Consider the following 17,178-nt stretch of genomic DNA (forward strand, 5'->3'; position numbering starts at 1 on the left):
GCGACAAATTCTGGGGCCATATACTTGCAATTCTTACAGTAGTTGATAAATATTAATGCGTCACAAACGTGTGGCGCCACAAGTCTACATCATGCGAAGACACGCGAGCTGTCAGTCAAACTTGGTTAAGCAGCGTTAGGGCCGTCAGTACTATGCCTTGTTGTGATTGTTGCGACTGAGAGAAGGATGAAAAGGAAAGTGCACGGGCCTGGCGCTGGCCATGGGCCACCACCGCTGCCTCGTGCAGATGAAAGAGAAATTTATTGGACCTTTCATCTTAAAAGGGACAACTGTTCCTCACAGAAAGCAAAAGTACAACACAGCGACTAGCGTAGCTCGATAGCACATGCCGCCAGAGAATACAATAATGCGACTACTGCACAGATAGAGGAGAGCTAGAAGACAAAAGGAAAGAGTGAAAGAAGAGACCTTCGTTCCCCATATATACTCCACTGTGTGAGGAGGTCGAGTGAGACCAGTTGGTGGTACCATTGGTACATAGGTTGTGGACCACCTAAATGGCGTAGAATGTTCGCAGAGATATCAAACGATTCGGCGCATAACGGAACATAAAATAATATTCGAATAAAAGTGCACCATCTGATAGGGATTCGAGCTGACGACCTTTTGATTCCCCGAAACTATGACTTCTTGAATCTTAAAACATCCAATACGGCCAAATTAATTGACTTAGGACATTCTAAGTGGACTGAAACGATTTTCTGTTTGCGCTGCATACGCTGGCAAGCAAAGTGTAGCATATCGCAACTCTAAATCGGTTATAACGAACACACCGGATATAATGAGGGTGCAGTATGCCGTAACTTGAGATCGGTTATAACGAGAATAACACCAAAAAAATGCACGCATTGAAGGATCAGAAATATTTCAGAGATCTCAGCAGGATGGCACGAAGGCTTTCGCCTTGCTGCGCGTAAGGGGACTTGATGCACCCCTTGAATTATTTTCCAGATATGAACCCAGGTCTCATCCGTGTAAAGAATGATTTGTGGACTTACAAGCACGGTTATAGTGTCGGTCATGTTGAGAAAAAGAAAGTACTCAGTATGGAGCCTTGTGGAACGCAAAAATTTATAGGCTTTAATACGGATCTAACATTATTAACAAGCACGTGCTTGGAAAGATTACAGAAATTGTTTGGCAACACAGTGGAAGCCTCCTGTATTGCTAAAATAGCGTCCAACAACATGTAGCCCTCCACATTACAGGCTGTTGATATCGGAAGGACCTATTTAAGCAAATATAAGCCGGATGTTATGTGTGTTCTAAGCAATCTGGTGATGTCAACATTAGTGTGCTTTAGCACTCTGAAGATATAATTTTGGTAGCCCTGATGCTTGCATACCGCACATTTCGTCCAGTCCATCTGGACAGTCTGGAACACCGTCGCAGATAAGTGCAGCCGGTATACAGGTGCTGTTCTCTTCGCAACTGAACTGGCGAGGGCCACATTGAAGAGATGGCTTCCGGGATGCAACATCCTTAGTAAAGGCATCAGTGGCTGAAACGGGGGTCACGGAGCTGTCCATGATAAGCGTGGTTTCTGAAGTTGCGTGTCCGGGAGTGGTCGCCAGTGCATCTGTAGCAATAACAAATTCTATGAGCACGCTGCAATACGTGGTTGCCACTGAACCAAGATTACCACCACGTCGATACAGAGGTTCATTCACAATTTTCATGAATACTCAGAAATCTGATATATGTGCTAGAAGTTCTTTGCAGTATCCACATAAGCCCTATGGTACCATATTAGGCGAAAGCCTTATATGGCCCATCAGCAACAAAACCCGTTGTTCGGCATCCAGGAGAAATGCTCCACAAAACAACCAATGACGTAACCAGCAAAGAAGAAACACACTTCCGAAGGTGCGAGCAATTGGACCAAGGACCTTTCGATAGCGAGGTGAGCATGCAACGCATTAGCCATGAAAGAGCGTTGCTTCTTGGCGAATAAAGGTCAGCCTAATGTGTGCTTTGTCTTACGGCTTTAAACGAGTAGGTTTGTCATTAGAAAGAAATAAAAAATACGAATGAAAAATTAAAGTTTTCGCCTTCATGGGACGTAAGTAGTTGTACGTGCCCTCAATTTTTCTTGATACATTTTTTGCCTGATATGTTTGGCTGCCATGGAAGCCTAATCGAACATTTTATGGCACTAGTAGAGGTGATCTTTTACGTTGAGTTGAGCAAGTGAGCCTGATTTCTGTCGAAGAAGAAGGTGGCAGTGGTAGGTATCAAATTTTTTACGCGCGTTTTTCTTGAGATGTGAACGAATTTGACGAAACCATTATTACGATATCTATGGCTCTGACGTTTCCTGCATTGTATTCGAAACTATTTCCGCAAACAATTATTCTAATGGCAGCATTCTGTTCTCAAATGGAGAGTTTGAAATAAATTGGCGGTTAATAAACTAAAAACAATATATGTAACATGAAATAGTACGGCAACAATCACGCGCGGCTTAAGATTTCGACGGAAATTTCACGGTGCTATGGGTCGTTCGTACACATGTTGTGTGTGCGACAGTACATACTCATCACACCTAGCGTACATTATAATGCGCGTTTATCTTTTCCGGAATCTTTTTAAAGCACTAAGTACTCAAATTATAGAATTGCGTAACCTAAGCACAAAATAAATTGACAAAATGAGTTGAATAACAAAATCCAGAACAATCAGTAGGTATAAATTCACGAAGTGGAAAATGATAAAATCACAGGACGACACTGGATTATGATATGCTATTCGTAAGTAGCGTCACTGGCCAAATCCTGCAGGTATGCTTACAAGTTATACAGAAAATAAATTTTCCCCTTTCTCCTGAAGGAAATCAGGGAAGAGCAACAATTAATCATTTCGATTAAAGGCGGGAAAAGATTCAAGCAGTTAGAAATTTTCCACTTGAGCAGTTGCATACCAGATTTCGTTCTAATGAAAGGTTTAAGAAAGGAGTGGTGTCTGAACATGTAATAAGGTAAATTCTTAGTGTAAGTAGAAAAGTTCGCTATTTGCTTTCACCTCTAGATAGATAGCTTCGGAAAGCCGTTGGTAGTACACGGCTTCAAGTTTCAATGTTCGCGTAAAAACCCCAGGGAAGACCGCGAGGCATAACTAGGTCGTTTTTAGAGATAGTAATGCACTTGTGTATGCATGCGCGGCATTCAATATGCCTTAGAAAATATGAACTCTGTCACTAAGTAAATTAGAAATCTGGTATATTGGGCGAGTGCTGTCCGCTAAGTTGTGTATTATCAGGACACAGTCAGGCGTCGAACAATTCCTACGAAGAAAACTTGTTGTTTCACGTCCGCATAGTCAACTGTTACAGGCACCCGTCACGGCTCAGGTGTTTTGTTAATAGTTCGATAAAGTAGATATTTATTAGCCACCTAGAGATTCATGTCCAGGAACACAAAAGGAAAATGACGCACACAAACATTCAGGCGTGAACACGGCCAGTTACTAGGTGTGCTTTAGTTCAGAACCACATTCTTTGCAGGGCTGCTCCTTTTAAGTGTATTATTTTACGAAGAAATGTCGCCATACCTTGTTGCGTGTCCCTTACTCGGATCGCGCCGATAGCTATTGTTGCGTTTGTTCCGCGGCCTCGGGTGACCCGGAGTGCAAGCTGGCAGTTCGTGCCCTGCATTAGAGTCAGGGTCACTGAAGTCCACTCGGGTGCTTCGGCGAGCTCACTGGAGATTTCAGGTTCACCCCTCTTTTTGTCGTCGTTCTTGCAGGAGAAGGAGAACCGGGCAACCTCAATATCTGCGGAGTAGCAAAAGAGCAAAATACAGAAATGTAAGCTTCACTTTCAGTTCACGACGAAGAAGCCGAGTCTAAAGGCTACAACTGCATCGTGGCCTGTCCTCGTTCTACAGATCTCCTGCATGTTTGCAACCAAGCGAGGTGGCGCTGCAGTCGATAGCAGAGTGGCGTCGCGCTGAGGTGGTGAGCATGGGTTTTCAAGGCTTGTATGCGCGTTTTCAGTTTCTGAGAATCACAGCAGTGACTGATGCTTTCAACTTAGTAATTTATCGAAGTACACGGGCTCACACTGGCCGCGTACGGTGTATTTCGCCGCTGTGTATTGTATTATGGTTAGTGGTAACCGAACGCGTTTCTGCCCTTGATTTCTTCTCTAGGCATTGAATAAAATAATACGTTTTTGACAATTGGCACTAGTCTGAATGATTGTACTTTGGAACAGTAGTTTGGGGGAAGTACCGGCGTTATTTCGGCAGTGCAGACGGGCGCTCACCGTTTCCTGGCACACGTCTCGCGCAGTGCGAAAAGTGGAGATAGCGTCGATCGTCTCCCCGATCTCCTCTGTCTCGCGTAAGCGGTTTTTAGTCGCCACCACGCACCAGTCAGGCCGATTTCTCCCCTTGTTAAACTGGTCGATTTGGCGAAAAGTTTTGATTGCTGAAATAATTTCCTTTCGAAGCCCTGGGGTCTTCTGTTTTGTGACGAAAAGTTATTGCAAAATATTGTGTACAGATTTTTAAAGTTACGATTTTTAGATGTGTGGTCGTCAAAATGCTGAGGTAATTGCGCTTCTGATGGTCCTGGCACGTCGCGAATTCCGCGAGTTTCCGACTACGGAGCACCACAATCGCAGTATCCCCACGAAGAGAAATCAGAGGTTCCGTTGATTTCAGTGCCGCATTTCTTTGACCAAAGCGAAAGCGAAGAGGCCATAAAGGAGGGAATACAATTAAAGGTTTGTTTTCTTATCCTTCACATTTTCTGCAGTTGACATCACTCACCCCTTCGTAAATTCGTGCCGAATGGAAATAGAATGATTCTATTTGTCGCACTAGATTTCTGAGATGTTTAGGAGTGTGATAAACGTCCCAGTTTTTTTCTTACACGTGCAGTAGAGTATTAGTTATTGTTGTAAGAAAAGTATTCACGCAAATATACGCTCGCATAAGTACTGACAATCTGAAAAGAAGCAATAGCGCCATAAAGGAGAAGAGGGATTTGTGAATATGCTGGCATATAAAATTTCCGCACTTTCTACTTATTTATTCAAGATTCTGGGGTGATTTGACGAAAGTGTTAATTATAATTATCCAAGAACCATACCAGGTATAGCTGAAAATAAAGCGCGTTGCTGAAATTACCAGAGAAATTTCATATTTGCACCGAATTTGGTTACATATCTCATGCATAAATAAAGAAAACACGTTTCATTGCCTCATCCCCTCTCAATCTCGCTACGTGCCTTTGTTACCAGCCCGCCTGCGGCTACTTTCCAAACAAACTTCGCGATCATGAACTACCTCATATAATAGCTTATGACACATGCATGAAGCAATGAAAAAGCATGTGGCTTTTAGCACACTTAAAGTATGATATTCTAATCATGCCAACATGACCACGCAAGATTGACACAACTTACCAAACTTCTTTCTACTCGAATCAAATATTTATATATGTCGTATTAAGAAATAGTTTCAAGATATATTAAATGTCATAAATCTACACTATACGTTAGTATAACTTCTACACACGTTAAAACATGCTGTGCTATCAAGAAAATAACGGATTCCTTGGAGGCGAGTAAACCTGCCGGCGCCCGTGCACAGCGGCGCGATTTGCAATTCGCAAATGATTGTAAATACTTGCGCAATTTTAAGCGCACTATGCTGATGATCAGGTGAGTGAGCGCAGCAACCTCCATGCTACGCAGCATACTGGCAGCGCTGGTCGACACACACACTTCGCGCTCTGCTATACTGCGGCCCATTCCCTAATGCGGTATTTATTTGAGAGAAACCTATTGATGTTAATTTAATTTTTCGTTTGATGGCACTACGCAGATGCAACAGTGACGCAGCTGGTCAGTACATGCTGCTTCTGCAGTGCGTAGGCAGGATGCAGCCGCCTATAGCTGCGGAAGGCACGAGTGGGCGGAACCTGTTTTGCTTCTCAGAAGCCGCCAGCAAGAATGTTTCGAGAGAAGCTCCCTTCGGTGTGGGTGGTGAACCCAGCAGAATGAACAAAAATAATATTCTAACAAGGAAAGTACAAACCAAAACCGCCAAGAAAACAAAAAACGAAACACAAAAAGAAAAAAGAAGAAAGAAACAAGCGCACGCATGCATATGTACAGTACATTACACCACATAACGGACCGCTCCCCAGCGGTGCATGTGTTTTGGACCGTTGTAACGTGAGTTACGAGTCAGCCACAACATTTAGAGCTGTTTAAGACAAGCCCGTGATCGGCACGGCGGAAGCGCGGCGCCGCGGTCGAGGGAGGCAGGGCGGCCGGCCAGACGCCGTGCGGCAACCCGATCCCGCAGCCGAGTGCCGCGGCGTCCGTCCCACAGTAGGCCATTCCCTTCGTGCTTTTCGTCGCGAATATATATATTGTGACGAAGACGAAGCTGGCAGTGGCGGGGGACGGAGTGCTCGCGCTAGGCCAGCGGCCATTAAATCATCTCATGTTCATGGTTCATCACGCCTCATTCTTCGGCTGGCCGCCACGTTATATTTGGTGGAGGTGCTGGGGTCCCTTCATCGCCATCCTGGTCCCGGAGCTTCGGTGTGCTGCGCCTGCCGTGGACGTCGGCCGTGAGTGCCTGGTCCGGGTCGCCCGGCCATGCCCCAGCCCGCCCGACCTGAACCGACCTCGCCGCTCACCCCAGCCCCGTCCCCCGCCCGGACCACAAGACACGACGACCTAAGACCCGACGGACCCGAGACCAGACCGACCCAAGACCCACACGTGAAGACACCGCCCCCCTGCCCCAGCCATCCGGTGCGTCCACGGACCTCGGCCGTCAGCTCCTGGCACCCTCCGGCCCGGATACTTCGTGGACCATGACTCATCCTTCGCTCATCTCATCCACTGTGGCGGCCAGCACTGCACCATCTTGTATATACTGTTCAACCCTCCACTCAAGACCATCGCCATTTCGCGCGTCTGTTCGTCACCGACCGGGACGATCGCTCGGAGGTTCCGGGTAGTGTGACGAAGACGAAGCTGGCAGTGACGCCGGACGGAGCGCTCGCGCTAGGCCAGTGGCCATTAAATCATCTCATGTTCATGGTTCATCACGCCTCATTCTTCGGCTGGCCGCCACGTTACAATATATGTCACGTGCTTCCACAGAGCCTCGACGGAAGAAGCAGAAGAAGACCAGCAGGGAGAAAGGAAGAGAAAGAGCTGAAGGACGCTGGTAGGCTTCCTGCTTCCATCCTGCTCCGACCGATCCCCTCTGTGAATAAACCCCCGTGCGTGCTAAGCACGGAACTATATATACGAGAATAACCCGCTTCGCTTGGAAATGTAATGATTTTATTCGTGCAGAATACGCAACGCTGACCGAAGTCATGAAGATATATAATTATGTGCCTGTCCCATGACATCGTTTCTCTATTACTGCTACAAAAATTACTGCTACGATTATCAACTGGCTCCGTGTTCGTACCTCAGGGTTACTTAGTGGAAGCCTCAAGTCTGAATGCAGTAGCCTGGATTTGCCCGCTACGCTGGTTCAGTCGTTATGGCGCTCGGCTATTGACCCGAAAGACCGGGAGGGGTTCGATCACGGCTGCGGCGGCCGAATTTTTATAAAGGTGAAATTGTACAGGTCCTTTTCTGTGCGCTGTCAGTACATGTTGTAGAACACTAGGTTGTCAAAATTTCCGGAGCCCTTCGCTACGAAATTACTCATAGCCATAGTCGCTTTAGGACGTTAAACCCCATAAACGAACCAGTAGTCTTTATTTCGCGCGCAAATCGATCACGTTTTCTTTATTTGTAACTGATGAACCCTTATGTTTTCCCTTTATACCTACTTCAGGGAATATTGAGTTTGAAAAGCTATCCAGCAACGCATTGTTCTGTGAAACATTAAATTGTGCTAGTATTATGGGCATAGGCAACGAAGTTTGCCACAGCCTCTACACCAACAATATCACCCAAGTAACTATTATGTAAAATGTTCCTAGTATATTTCCGTGAGGAACTGCCGAGTTTGTACGAGTTATACCTGAACATTACGAGTTGAGCTCGGCATATTGCGAGCGATATGAATTTTATGGCAAGATAAATTTAATAGCAACTCTCGAAAACCATAGTACACTCAACTCACTCTTTGAAGTAGGATGCTCCGGATGAAGTAATCAAACGCCTTCGTAAAGCTAAGAAATAAGGATTATGCAATTTTTCACTAGTTGCATTTGTTAAAGCGCCTTCTGTTTTGTCTAGCAAAGGTATGTGGTGACATTTTCCGGAAGCCATTCTGGCCACAATTTCCAGAAGCCATTCTGGGCATCAACTAGTGTTTGCTTCATTTCAATTTAAGATACCATATCAAAAAGAAAAACCTTTTCTCAGTGTCTGGAAAAAGGATACAGGATCTTTACTAGATGGTTGCTATTGAGTCTGCTACCACCGTCTTTCTTATGACTAGCCTTTATATTTGTATTTTCATGTCATTACAGAAGGCTCCAGAGCTAATGTACAGATTAAACATGTGCGTTAGGACAGGTGAAATTATGTCAACAAACTTTACACGTTTCATTGGTATCTCGTCGACGGTTCAACTGGCAGTGTTTTACTTGCACAATGACGAAGTACTTGATCCTCCGACACAGGGCTTCAAAACATTCTTATAGGATGTGCGTTAATAAGAAGCTTTACGTGATGAGGCATTGCTGGTATAGGTAAATTTGCAACTTGTTCATTGAAAACTTCCGCCAATGCAGGACTAGGTACCAGCGCATCATACATGCTGACCTCACCAAGTGAGCGAGCGCTGAGTGAAAAGCAGAAAGGAGATAACGTTTTACCCTAGTGGACTTCGAAGTGGTATTAGCAGCACTGATAGAATTTTCGTAATAGTGATTTTTAATTTTATTTTTTTCTTTAATGATTTTGCTATATCTCTTCAATTCCTTCAGTTTTTACATATACTGGGTCTCTATAAACTCGTAGAACAAGCCTTTTTGCGCTGTAATGTTGGACAGTAGGCGGTTCACTTTATATGAGCACAAATTTTGAAATCAATCGAAAAAGTGAAGCCAATTAAAGTATTTAGTTCACAAAAATCATAGGACGGTGATGTTTAGATCATGTGGTAAGAAACTGAGCGATATAGTTATTTCCCTTTTTCACAAGCTTGCTACATAAAAAAACTGGACTGTGATGACTGACATCGGGAGCAAGGAAACTTCGTTTGATTGCAGGGCTTGATGTTGTTACCCGCTGAAAATGAAGCGACTATCAGTGCTCCAGAAGATGACGACGCTGAGTGTGTGTGGGTGAGCTTTCGCAAGCCTCAGGTCGTAGAGCACCTTTCTGCGCAGCACAATTGTTTGTAGATACCTCACTGTAAAATTTGGCGGAGGTGCGGGTAACCTCATCATCCGCCACGCCCACAAGCTGGATCTACGCAGCTGTCGTTACCTTGCTATCTTCGCGATGACTACCGAAGTGGCTACATCCGTGCCAACAGCACCGACCGTCATCGTGGCACAAACCCGCGACCCGGGCACCTATGAGCGTGTCAGCAAGCATAGTAGGTGGGGCGCTATGCTCACGCTCACTGACATGCTCTCTCTGTATGTTTCTGATGATCACCGAAATTGGGACGTTAGCCAACCTTTTGTGACATTCACTTATAACTCTTCTCGTCATGGTGCCGCTGGAAACTCTTCCTTCTATCTTCTTTTCGGACGAGACGGTCTACTGCCCTTCGATACATTACTGCCTGCCACCGCCGATTACGTCACTACTTATGCTCGTGATGCCATCGGCCAAGCCGACGTCACGCGCCAACTTGCTCGTTACCTGTTGTCTACCTACCAGGAGTCACAAAAACGCCGCTAAGACAGTATCTACCATGATGTGTGCTATCCTCCCGGCTGCCTCGTACCCCTCTGGCTGTCGTCCCGTCGTGTGGGCTTGTGCGTAAAATGTCTGCCTCGTGACACAGGCCCTTACCGTGTTTTACGACAAACGACCGATGTGACCTACTAGATTGCACTGCTCCATCCCAAGACCTCCTCCACTACACCTCTTTCCAACAGATTGCATGCTTTCAGCCTTAAAGGGACGCTCTGAAACATCTTCAGAGGAGAGCACATCAACTCTCTTAATCACTGCATTGTGTTGTCATGAAAGCCTGAGCCAAATAATACAGTTCGACACACAGCAGAGAACCCACAAGGCGCATAACTTCCTGCATTTGTAGGTGGACGCCATCGCTTACAGCGCGATTGCAATTGTCCACTAGCCCAATGAGCCAGGTACACTTGCTACTCAGAGGATAAACACACACAGACGCACACCTCTGAAACCCGGGAAGTGCGGCTACAAGTGCTTTCGCTCTAAAATTGAGCGTCCTGGAAATCACTATTTTTGGATAGTAAATCAGAAATATACGATGACGCACCTGGCCCCTTTCTGTAGTATTCGATGACTGCCTCTTCCCCACTAACCGCAACATCAAACGGCGCGCTGAGTAAGCCCACCGTTCGTATAGCCTTCGATTCAGGAGTCAAGTCGTTTTCCTTGACACCTGTTGTCAGATCAAGGTAGGCAAAGGGAGATGAAGTACCTGTAAACAAATTTAGAAGTTGGCTCTATCGTTTTTGTAGCACTGATACCTCGAATAGCGCTTTACATATGTTGGTCTGCCTGGACTTTCCGTAAAAATGCTTTGTGTGTCATGCACGATTGATGGTAGCTGAAAGAAGCCAACGCCAAAAGAAAACACAAATAAAAGCAGTAGTGTATTAGATAGCATTAGGTAGCCCTCCGGAGTATCCACCAGCATTTCAGTACACGAAAATATGGGCCTCTTCGTAAAATATCTCATATCAAGGCCTTGACTCTTTGCTCAATATGTGCCAACAGATAACGCTGAGAAATGGCACTTTGGAACTTTGGCACTTTTTCCACAGATTTATTACATCCTAATTTTCACGCAGTCATAGTATAGACGCGCAGTGTCGTGATGCATAGCTTAATAGCAAGGCACTATTTTGTTTTTTGAGAGAGACTGCCTTGATTGACAGACTGTGATTATTTCCCGTTCCTTCTCTCTTCCCTCTTTAATTCCCCTTATTCCCGTCTCCTGTGCAGGGTAGCCAACCGCAATCCTTTCTGGTTAACATCCCTGCCTTTACCTCTCTCTGTATCTATCAATCTGTCTATAAATGCGAAGAATAGACCAACCATGAAAACCCTACACATTAGTATCTTCAGTGCTCAGATCAGAGAGTGTAAAGCTTTGAAGACTTAATTTGATAGACAATATTCTGTTTCTTATATGTACATGCAGACAAAATAATGGAGGCAAATGGGGGTTACCATTCTCTACATTTGTAATATGGACAGAAATATTGGGCAAAAGCTTGCAATTGTGCTGACAAAATGTCTCACGAGTTTAGAGCAGTCAAATACTCCAAATTCTTTATTAATTTGCTCATTGCCAGTTGGGTAGAAGATGTTTACTCAGCTAATTGTTAGTTTCAGGAGTGCATTGATCGTTGCACTTTCTTCACAGAAAGAAATTTTCTGGTTTTAGAAAAGAGGGCTCCAGAAGAGAGCACATTATGGTTATTAGCCTGTCTGAGAGAGGTTCGCGGAACGTTTTAGTCCGTACAAAGACCAAATACTCATCGCGAACATATGACTTATATATCTAACATTAGCAGTTCTTAACACATTGCGCGACGGTTTCAGGATGGAAGCATTTCAGGAAATGTTCCGCGTTTGTTTAACTAATTATGCTGTCTTTAGACGCCAGAGTTTTTCCGGGTGTATTAGTTTTCAGGCAATTTACAATATTTATGCTTTCATGGCCACTTGCGATTTCTTGAATTTTTCGCTCGTTACAAATTATTTCAATTGCGTCTATTTTTAGTGTCATATTTTGCTATTATAGATATTACGGCATACGCTTAAAAGCGGTTGGGAGAATGCGAGTTCTACACCACTTAACGAAGACTTTAAATTCCAACGACCTGTGGCCACTACTGTTGTATAAAACAAAGCTACGTTTTCATGAATGTCAGTCTTGCGCAAGCCACTATGCAGGTGATTTTGTACAGACATAGATTTATAGGATACGTGAATACCGAGCGTGATACGCGAGGATACGTGGTACGCGAGCGAAATAAACAGAACTCTCGATTCACAGCTGTAGTTTTATTTAATGATTCGACCCTGGTATACAAGCATACACTGGCTGCAATGAACTGGCAGACATTGTCAGAGATCTGTGGGCCTAAAATGTTCGAAGGCCAGGAAAAAAGCGACGCAAAATAGTAAGGCAAATCGGGCCGCGAAGGCGAAGCGAGCAAAGGAACACCCAGATTGGTGAACCGATCAGTAGAAAGAAGGGATTCGGTTGGACGAATCCCAGTCCCCATAGTTTAGATGTCTGGGATAGTTATACACTCAGGAGGAAAACGGCGCAAAAAAAAACGAGGACAAAAGAGACAAACACGACAGGACCAGCGCCAACTATCAACGCTCACTCCTGCTGCATTTTAAAAAAGGACTTCGCCGCCTTGGATGCCTAGTACCCGCCTTGGATGCCTGGTAGGCAATGATCCTTTTCTTGTGCGCAGTTCGTGCGAGGTGCAAAACCATCTGGAGTCTTTGCCCCCCAAGCAATACACGGGGTTTTCCATCGAAATTGAAGAGCTGTTTTATTTCGTTCCGCATCAAGGACTTTTAAAAGCTGTCAGGGAAACCATCCAGTCCACCAGCGAAGTCCCTTTTCAAAATGCAGAATGCGTGAGCGTTGATAGTTGGCGCTGGTCCTGTCGTGTTTGTCTCTTCTGTCCACGTTTTTTTTTGTGCCGTTTAACTCCTGAGTCATGAACCAACTAGCCTAAACTAGATTTCTTCTTTTGTTATGCACGTTACCTCAAGCAGATTTAATATGATCAACAGTATGAGCTCTCGTTATGATATCTCTGGCAGTTCCACAGCCAATATAGCCCTCCGAAAAGACAACAATAAAATCACATTAAGGAACCCTACTTGGCCGGGTAACACAATATCTACGGTGCTGTTCGCCGCCGCTTATTTTTACGAGGTTTTCAGACACATGGACATTTAACAGCTGAGGCTAAGAGTTAACGAAGAATGCCTTAATAATCTGCAATTCGATGATGACTTTGCCTCGCTAAGGATCTCAGGGAACGAATGGGAAAGCGTAATCAATGACCTAGACAGGGTAAGCCGAACGGTGGGTCTAAAATTTAAAATACTGTCAACTGAAGAATGTTTAAGAGTTTGGAAAGGGAGCAGCAGCAACAGGTAGCGTGGAACAGGTAGTGCTTCAGGATTGATGTGTTTATGGCAAGTGGGACCTCACATTCGGCCCTTTGGAGGGAAATAAATGGAATAACTATCGAATGTAGCGCAATTCGCAGGTACCCTGAGACCATGAATGGCTTTTTACCAGTGTTCTTGAGAGAGAAAAGTATATGGCAGCTGTACTCGTTTATGGGGCAGAAACGTGGAGGCTCACGAGAAGGGTTCAAATTAAATTCAGTACAAGGCAGCGATCTAGGGAATGAAATATGATTAGTGTAACGTTAAGAGACAGAGAGAGAGAGAGAGAGAGCGGAGGGTGTTAAGAAACAAACGCATGTTAATCTGAACCTTGTCACGATCAAGCAGAAAAAATGGGCATACACAGCATATGCGGTGCGAAGGAAAGATAACAGATAGTCATTAAGGATGAGGTTGTGGATTCCAAGAGGCAAACGTTGACAAGGGCGGAGCAAAATTAGCTGCGAGGTTGAGATTAGGAAGTTTACGGGAAGAAGCTGGCCGCAGCTGGCACAGAACCGGTTAAGTGAAGAGATACCGGAGAAGCCTTCGTCATGGAGTCCGCCCAGTCAGGCTGATGATGATGAGGTCTCTACAATAATGAATTGTTACGCGAAAACAACAACAATTGTACAGTCTCAGATAACCTCTCTGCTCATGGACTTGTACGCTTCACAAAATGCAAGGTATCGCATGAAAAAATTGGAGCCCAATAACCTTCGCTCTGTGGGGCGACGATTCAATATGCCATCTTGAAATGCATTCAATGTGACAGAGACGAGACTAGACAGGAGATCTGCGGTATTTCGTCGCAGCGTCGCGCTCTACGTTTTCGCAGACACCACACGAATTGTGTTCACTAAGAACCTTATAGATGGTTATGGGCGCGATGGGAGGGCGCGCAATAATACTTGGTGTAGACATGCATTTGAACAGGACAAAGACACGGACCTCTAATGAAAATTAATGAAATGTTGCTTTTGAAACATGATGGTTTACTATGTGGATTGACAGACATAGTCTCTGAGAAGAGTTAGTGCACCGTGTTTCGAGCACAAAGATCAGCATCATCAACGACAAATTACGGTAGCTGCCGCATGAATGAATCATAGGGCATTTGAAAGCCCTTTGCACTGCCTTGTCACTCGCGTCAAGAGTCAACTGCAATAGTTGCTCTACGATGTATTGATTGTATTACCTTTTTTCAGGCACCATTCTCGCGATCAGTGCGTTATTTTCGACGAGAGAAAAAATATAATGGAAGCCTTGGCACTCCAGTGAAACCACTTTCTTAATAAACTTGTTGGAAGAAATATAGAAGCAGGATGTAGTGACAAAGAGCGGTATTTCTTTCGCATATAGTCAAGGACGTGTCAGAATGTCGTCTTAAGTCATGTGTGTTACACATATAATTCTTTAAAGCCCTGCAGCTCGGCGCATACCTCGTGGTGCTGGCACGGCGGGTTGAAGGTGCTGGATTTCGTACCGGCCCGTGCCCACCAGCCAGCGAAAATCTCCAGTGAATTCGTTGACGAAGCCGCATATGCCGTCGATGAAGCTGCAGTCTGCCGGATGAGCGCAGGGGCCGTCTATGAATGCGGTGTCGTCCAAATTGACAGGCGGAGCTCTGCTGTCCGGAAACATTGCTCGAAAAACTACCTGGAATTGTATTGAGGTCTGAGAAGTGAAGATTTTAAAAAGAAAGCAAAAATAAATGTTTGAACACAGGTGACAGATGTGCTACATAACTGGAATACTCGGTGGTTTGGGATAATTTACTACTGCTTGAACTGAAAGACGTATATACTGCCTACGCTCGCGCGAAGTTACAAAATATACGCCTATGGAATAGATGTAGAGCCCATGCAGCCTCCTATAGCTGACGCGCTCAGCGATCCATCTCGACCGGGTAACTGGGACTGAATTTGATACCCAGCTCAGTCATTCACTGAGTAAAGGATTTCACGGAGCGTTGGAAAGCATCGTCAATCTTCGTTTAGCTTCGGCTCCATGTAGGTATCCGACTGCCTGAATTTATGCGGCCGTCACCGAACACGAAAATGAATTTAACTCGAACAGAACAGCCTATGCTACCGAGTGATTGACAAAGATCACTTTCGTGTTAACAACCAGCATGATTCCCACACACATGCTTGCGCTCATCATCACCGTCATCAGCAGCAGGACCATTGTGAAAACATCCACTGCCGGTCAAAAGTTTCCCCAAATCTGTCCAATTATCCCTGTGCTATGCCAGCTGCAGTCGCCCTATCCGCGAAAACTTTTTAATCTCATTCGCCAAGTTTCGCCCGCCCCTTGTTCACCTGCCTTTTCTTCGCACCCAGTCTACTACACTTAAAAGCCACCGCTCGTCTGGCTATCCTGTATATGACCTGCCGGTGACCGATTGTTAATTTCGAATAGGTTGATAATAAACCGCATCTGTACCCTAACCCACTCTGTCCTCCTCCTGCCTCTTAACAATGCATCTATCATTTTACTTTCCATAGATCGCTCCCTTGTCTTCACTTTAACTTGAACACTAACAGTTACCATCCGCGGTTCTGAACCACAGTTGAGTACTGGTAATATAGAGCAGTTATATAGACTTTTCTCTGGATGGTTGTTCGTAAACTACTATTCATGATCTGAGAGAACCTGCCAAAAGCGCTCCACCCTGTACTTACTCTTCTAGTTATGTCACCCTCGTGATCCGGATTTGCGGTCACTAAACACGCTAGGTAGACGTTTTCTCATACCTCTTCCATAGCCTCGCTGCCAATCGTAAAGTGCAGTTCCGTTCCCTGACTGTTGAAAGTTACTTTGCTTGTATGCATAATGATTTTTAGACTCACCGTTTGCCGTGCCTGTCTAAGTGATTTATAATGCTGTTCATACCCTCAGAGACTTTTGGACCCACCGTTTGCTCTGCCTGACTACGTGTTTTATAATGCTATTCATCCCCCAGAGACTTACCAAGGCAATGTCATCATCGAATCGCAGATTACAAAGCTTTTCTTCCTTAACTGTTATTCGCAACTGTTTTCATTACTGAGCTCTGAATACCTCCTAGGTGGTAAATTGCATTCACGAGATATCATGTCTCTCTGCCTAACAGCCTTTCTTGTCAGAATTGAACTGCTGACTTTATGAGCAACTGTGGTGGCAGTGCAGTCGTCATAAATATCTTCCAGTATTTTCGCATAAGCTCATTTTTACTCTGAATCTGTTATGTCTTCATGACTGCTGCTGTTTCGGCTGAGTTCAAATGCTTTCTCGCAATCTAAGTAGTCTGTATTTAGGTGTTGGTTATATTCCGCGAATTTCCACATGACCTAATTAACATAACCAACATAGTATGCCAGGTACCCTTTAGCAAAACCTGCTTGATCATTTCGTTGACTTAAGTCTGAGGTTATCCTGACTGTATCAGCGATTACCTTAGTTAGCGAGTACCTTGTTTGCAATGGACAGTAAGCTGATCGATATCTAATTTTTGAATTGTGACGCCCACTTTCTTATGGATTAGGATGACATTAGCGTTCTCCCAGAATTCCGGTATGCTCGAGGTCATATGGCGTTGCGTATACAGGGTGGCTAGTTTTTTAGCACAAAGTTCCCACCGTACTTCAAAAGCTTTGCTTTTACCTCGTCCTCGGCAACGCTTTCCCCATTTCGCATTATTCTTAAGACATCCATTTCTTCCTCTTTCTTTACTGGCGGGATGTCCCATTGCTGTGCCCTACTGCCTCTCTCATTACGGTTCTTATTATATTAGCAACTGTAAAGATTTGTGTAGAATTGCACCAGCGGTGTTGTATGGACCTTCTTGTTTTGTC

At 44.8% G+C, this 17,178-nt stretch overlaps 1 protein-coding gene across 5 annotated transcripts in view; it reads right to left on the reverse strand.

Annotated features, from left to right (window-relative positions):
• The window catches only part of LOC149370532 (uncharacterized), a 64,408-nt gene that overhangs the window by 11,995 nt on the left and 35,235 nt on the right, over nt 1-17,178 (reverse strand). For 3 of the 5 annotated variants that reach the window (XM_089562128.1, XM_089562115.1, XM_089562141.1), the window contains exons 6-8: nt 3,721-3,792; nt 3,571-3,667; nt 1,367-1,600 (exon numbers count right to left, since the gene is read on the reverse strand). In XM_089562128.1, the coding sequence (XP_089418254.1) occupies nt 1,367-1,600; nt 3,571-3,667; nt 3,721-3,792 (403 nt within the window). Of the gene's footprint in view, nt 1-1,366; nt 1,601-3,570; nt 3,793-17,178 lie in introns of all 5 variants that reach the window. The other 2 variants (XM_089562120.1, XM_089562135.1) reach the window with 2 other exon arrangements.

The sequence above is a fragment of the Amblyomma mixtum genome, chromosome 1, assembly GCF_055824585.1.
Source record: "Amblyomma mixtum isolate Tamu chromosome 1, ASM5582458v1, whole genome shotgun sequence".
Classification (NCBI taxonomy): domain Eukaryota; kingdom Metazoa; phylum Arthropoda; class Arachnida; order Ixodida; family Ixodidae; genus Amblyomma; species Amblyomma mixtum.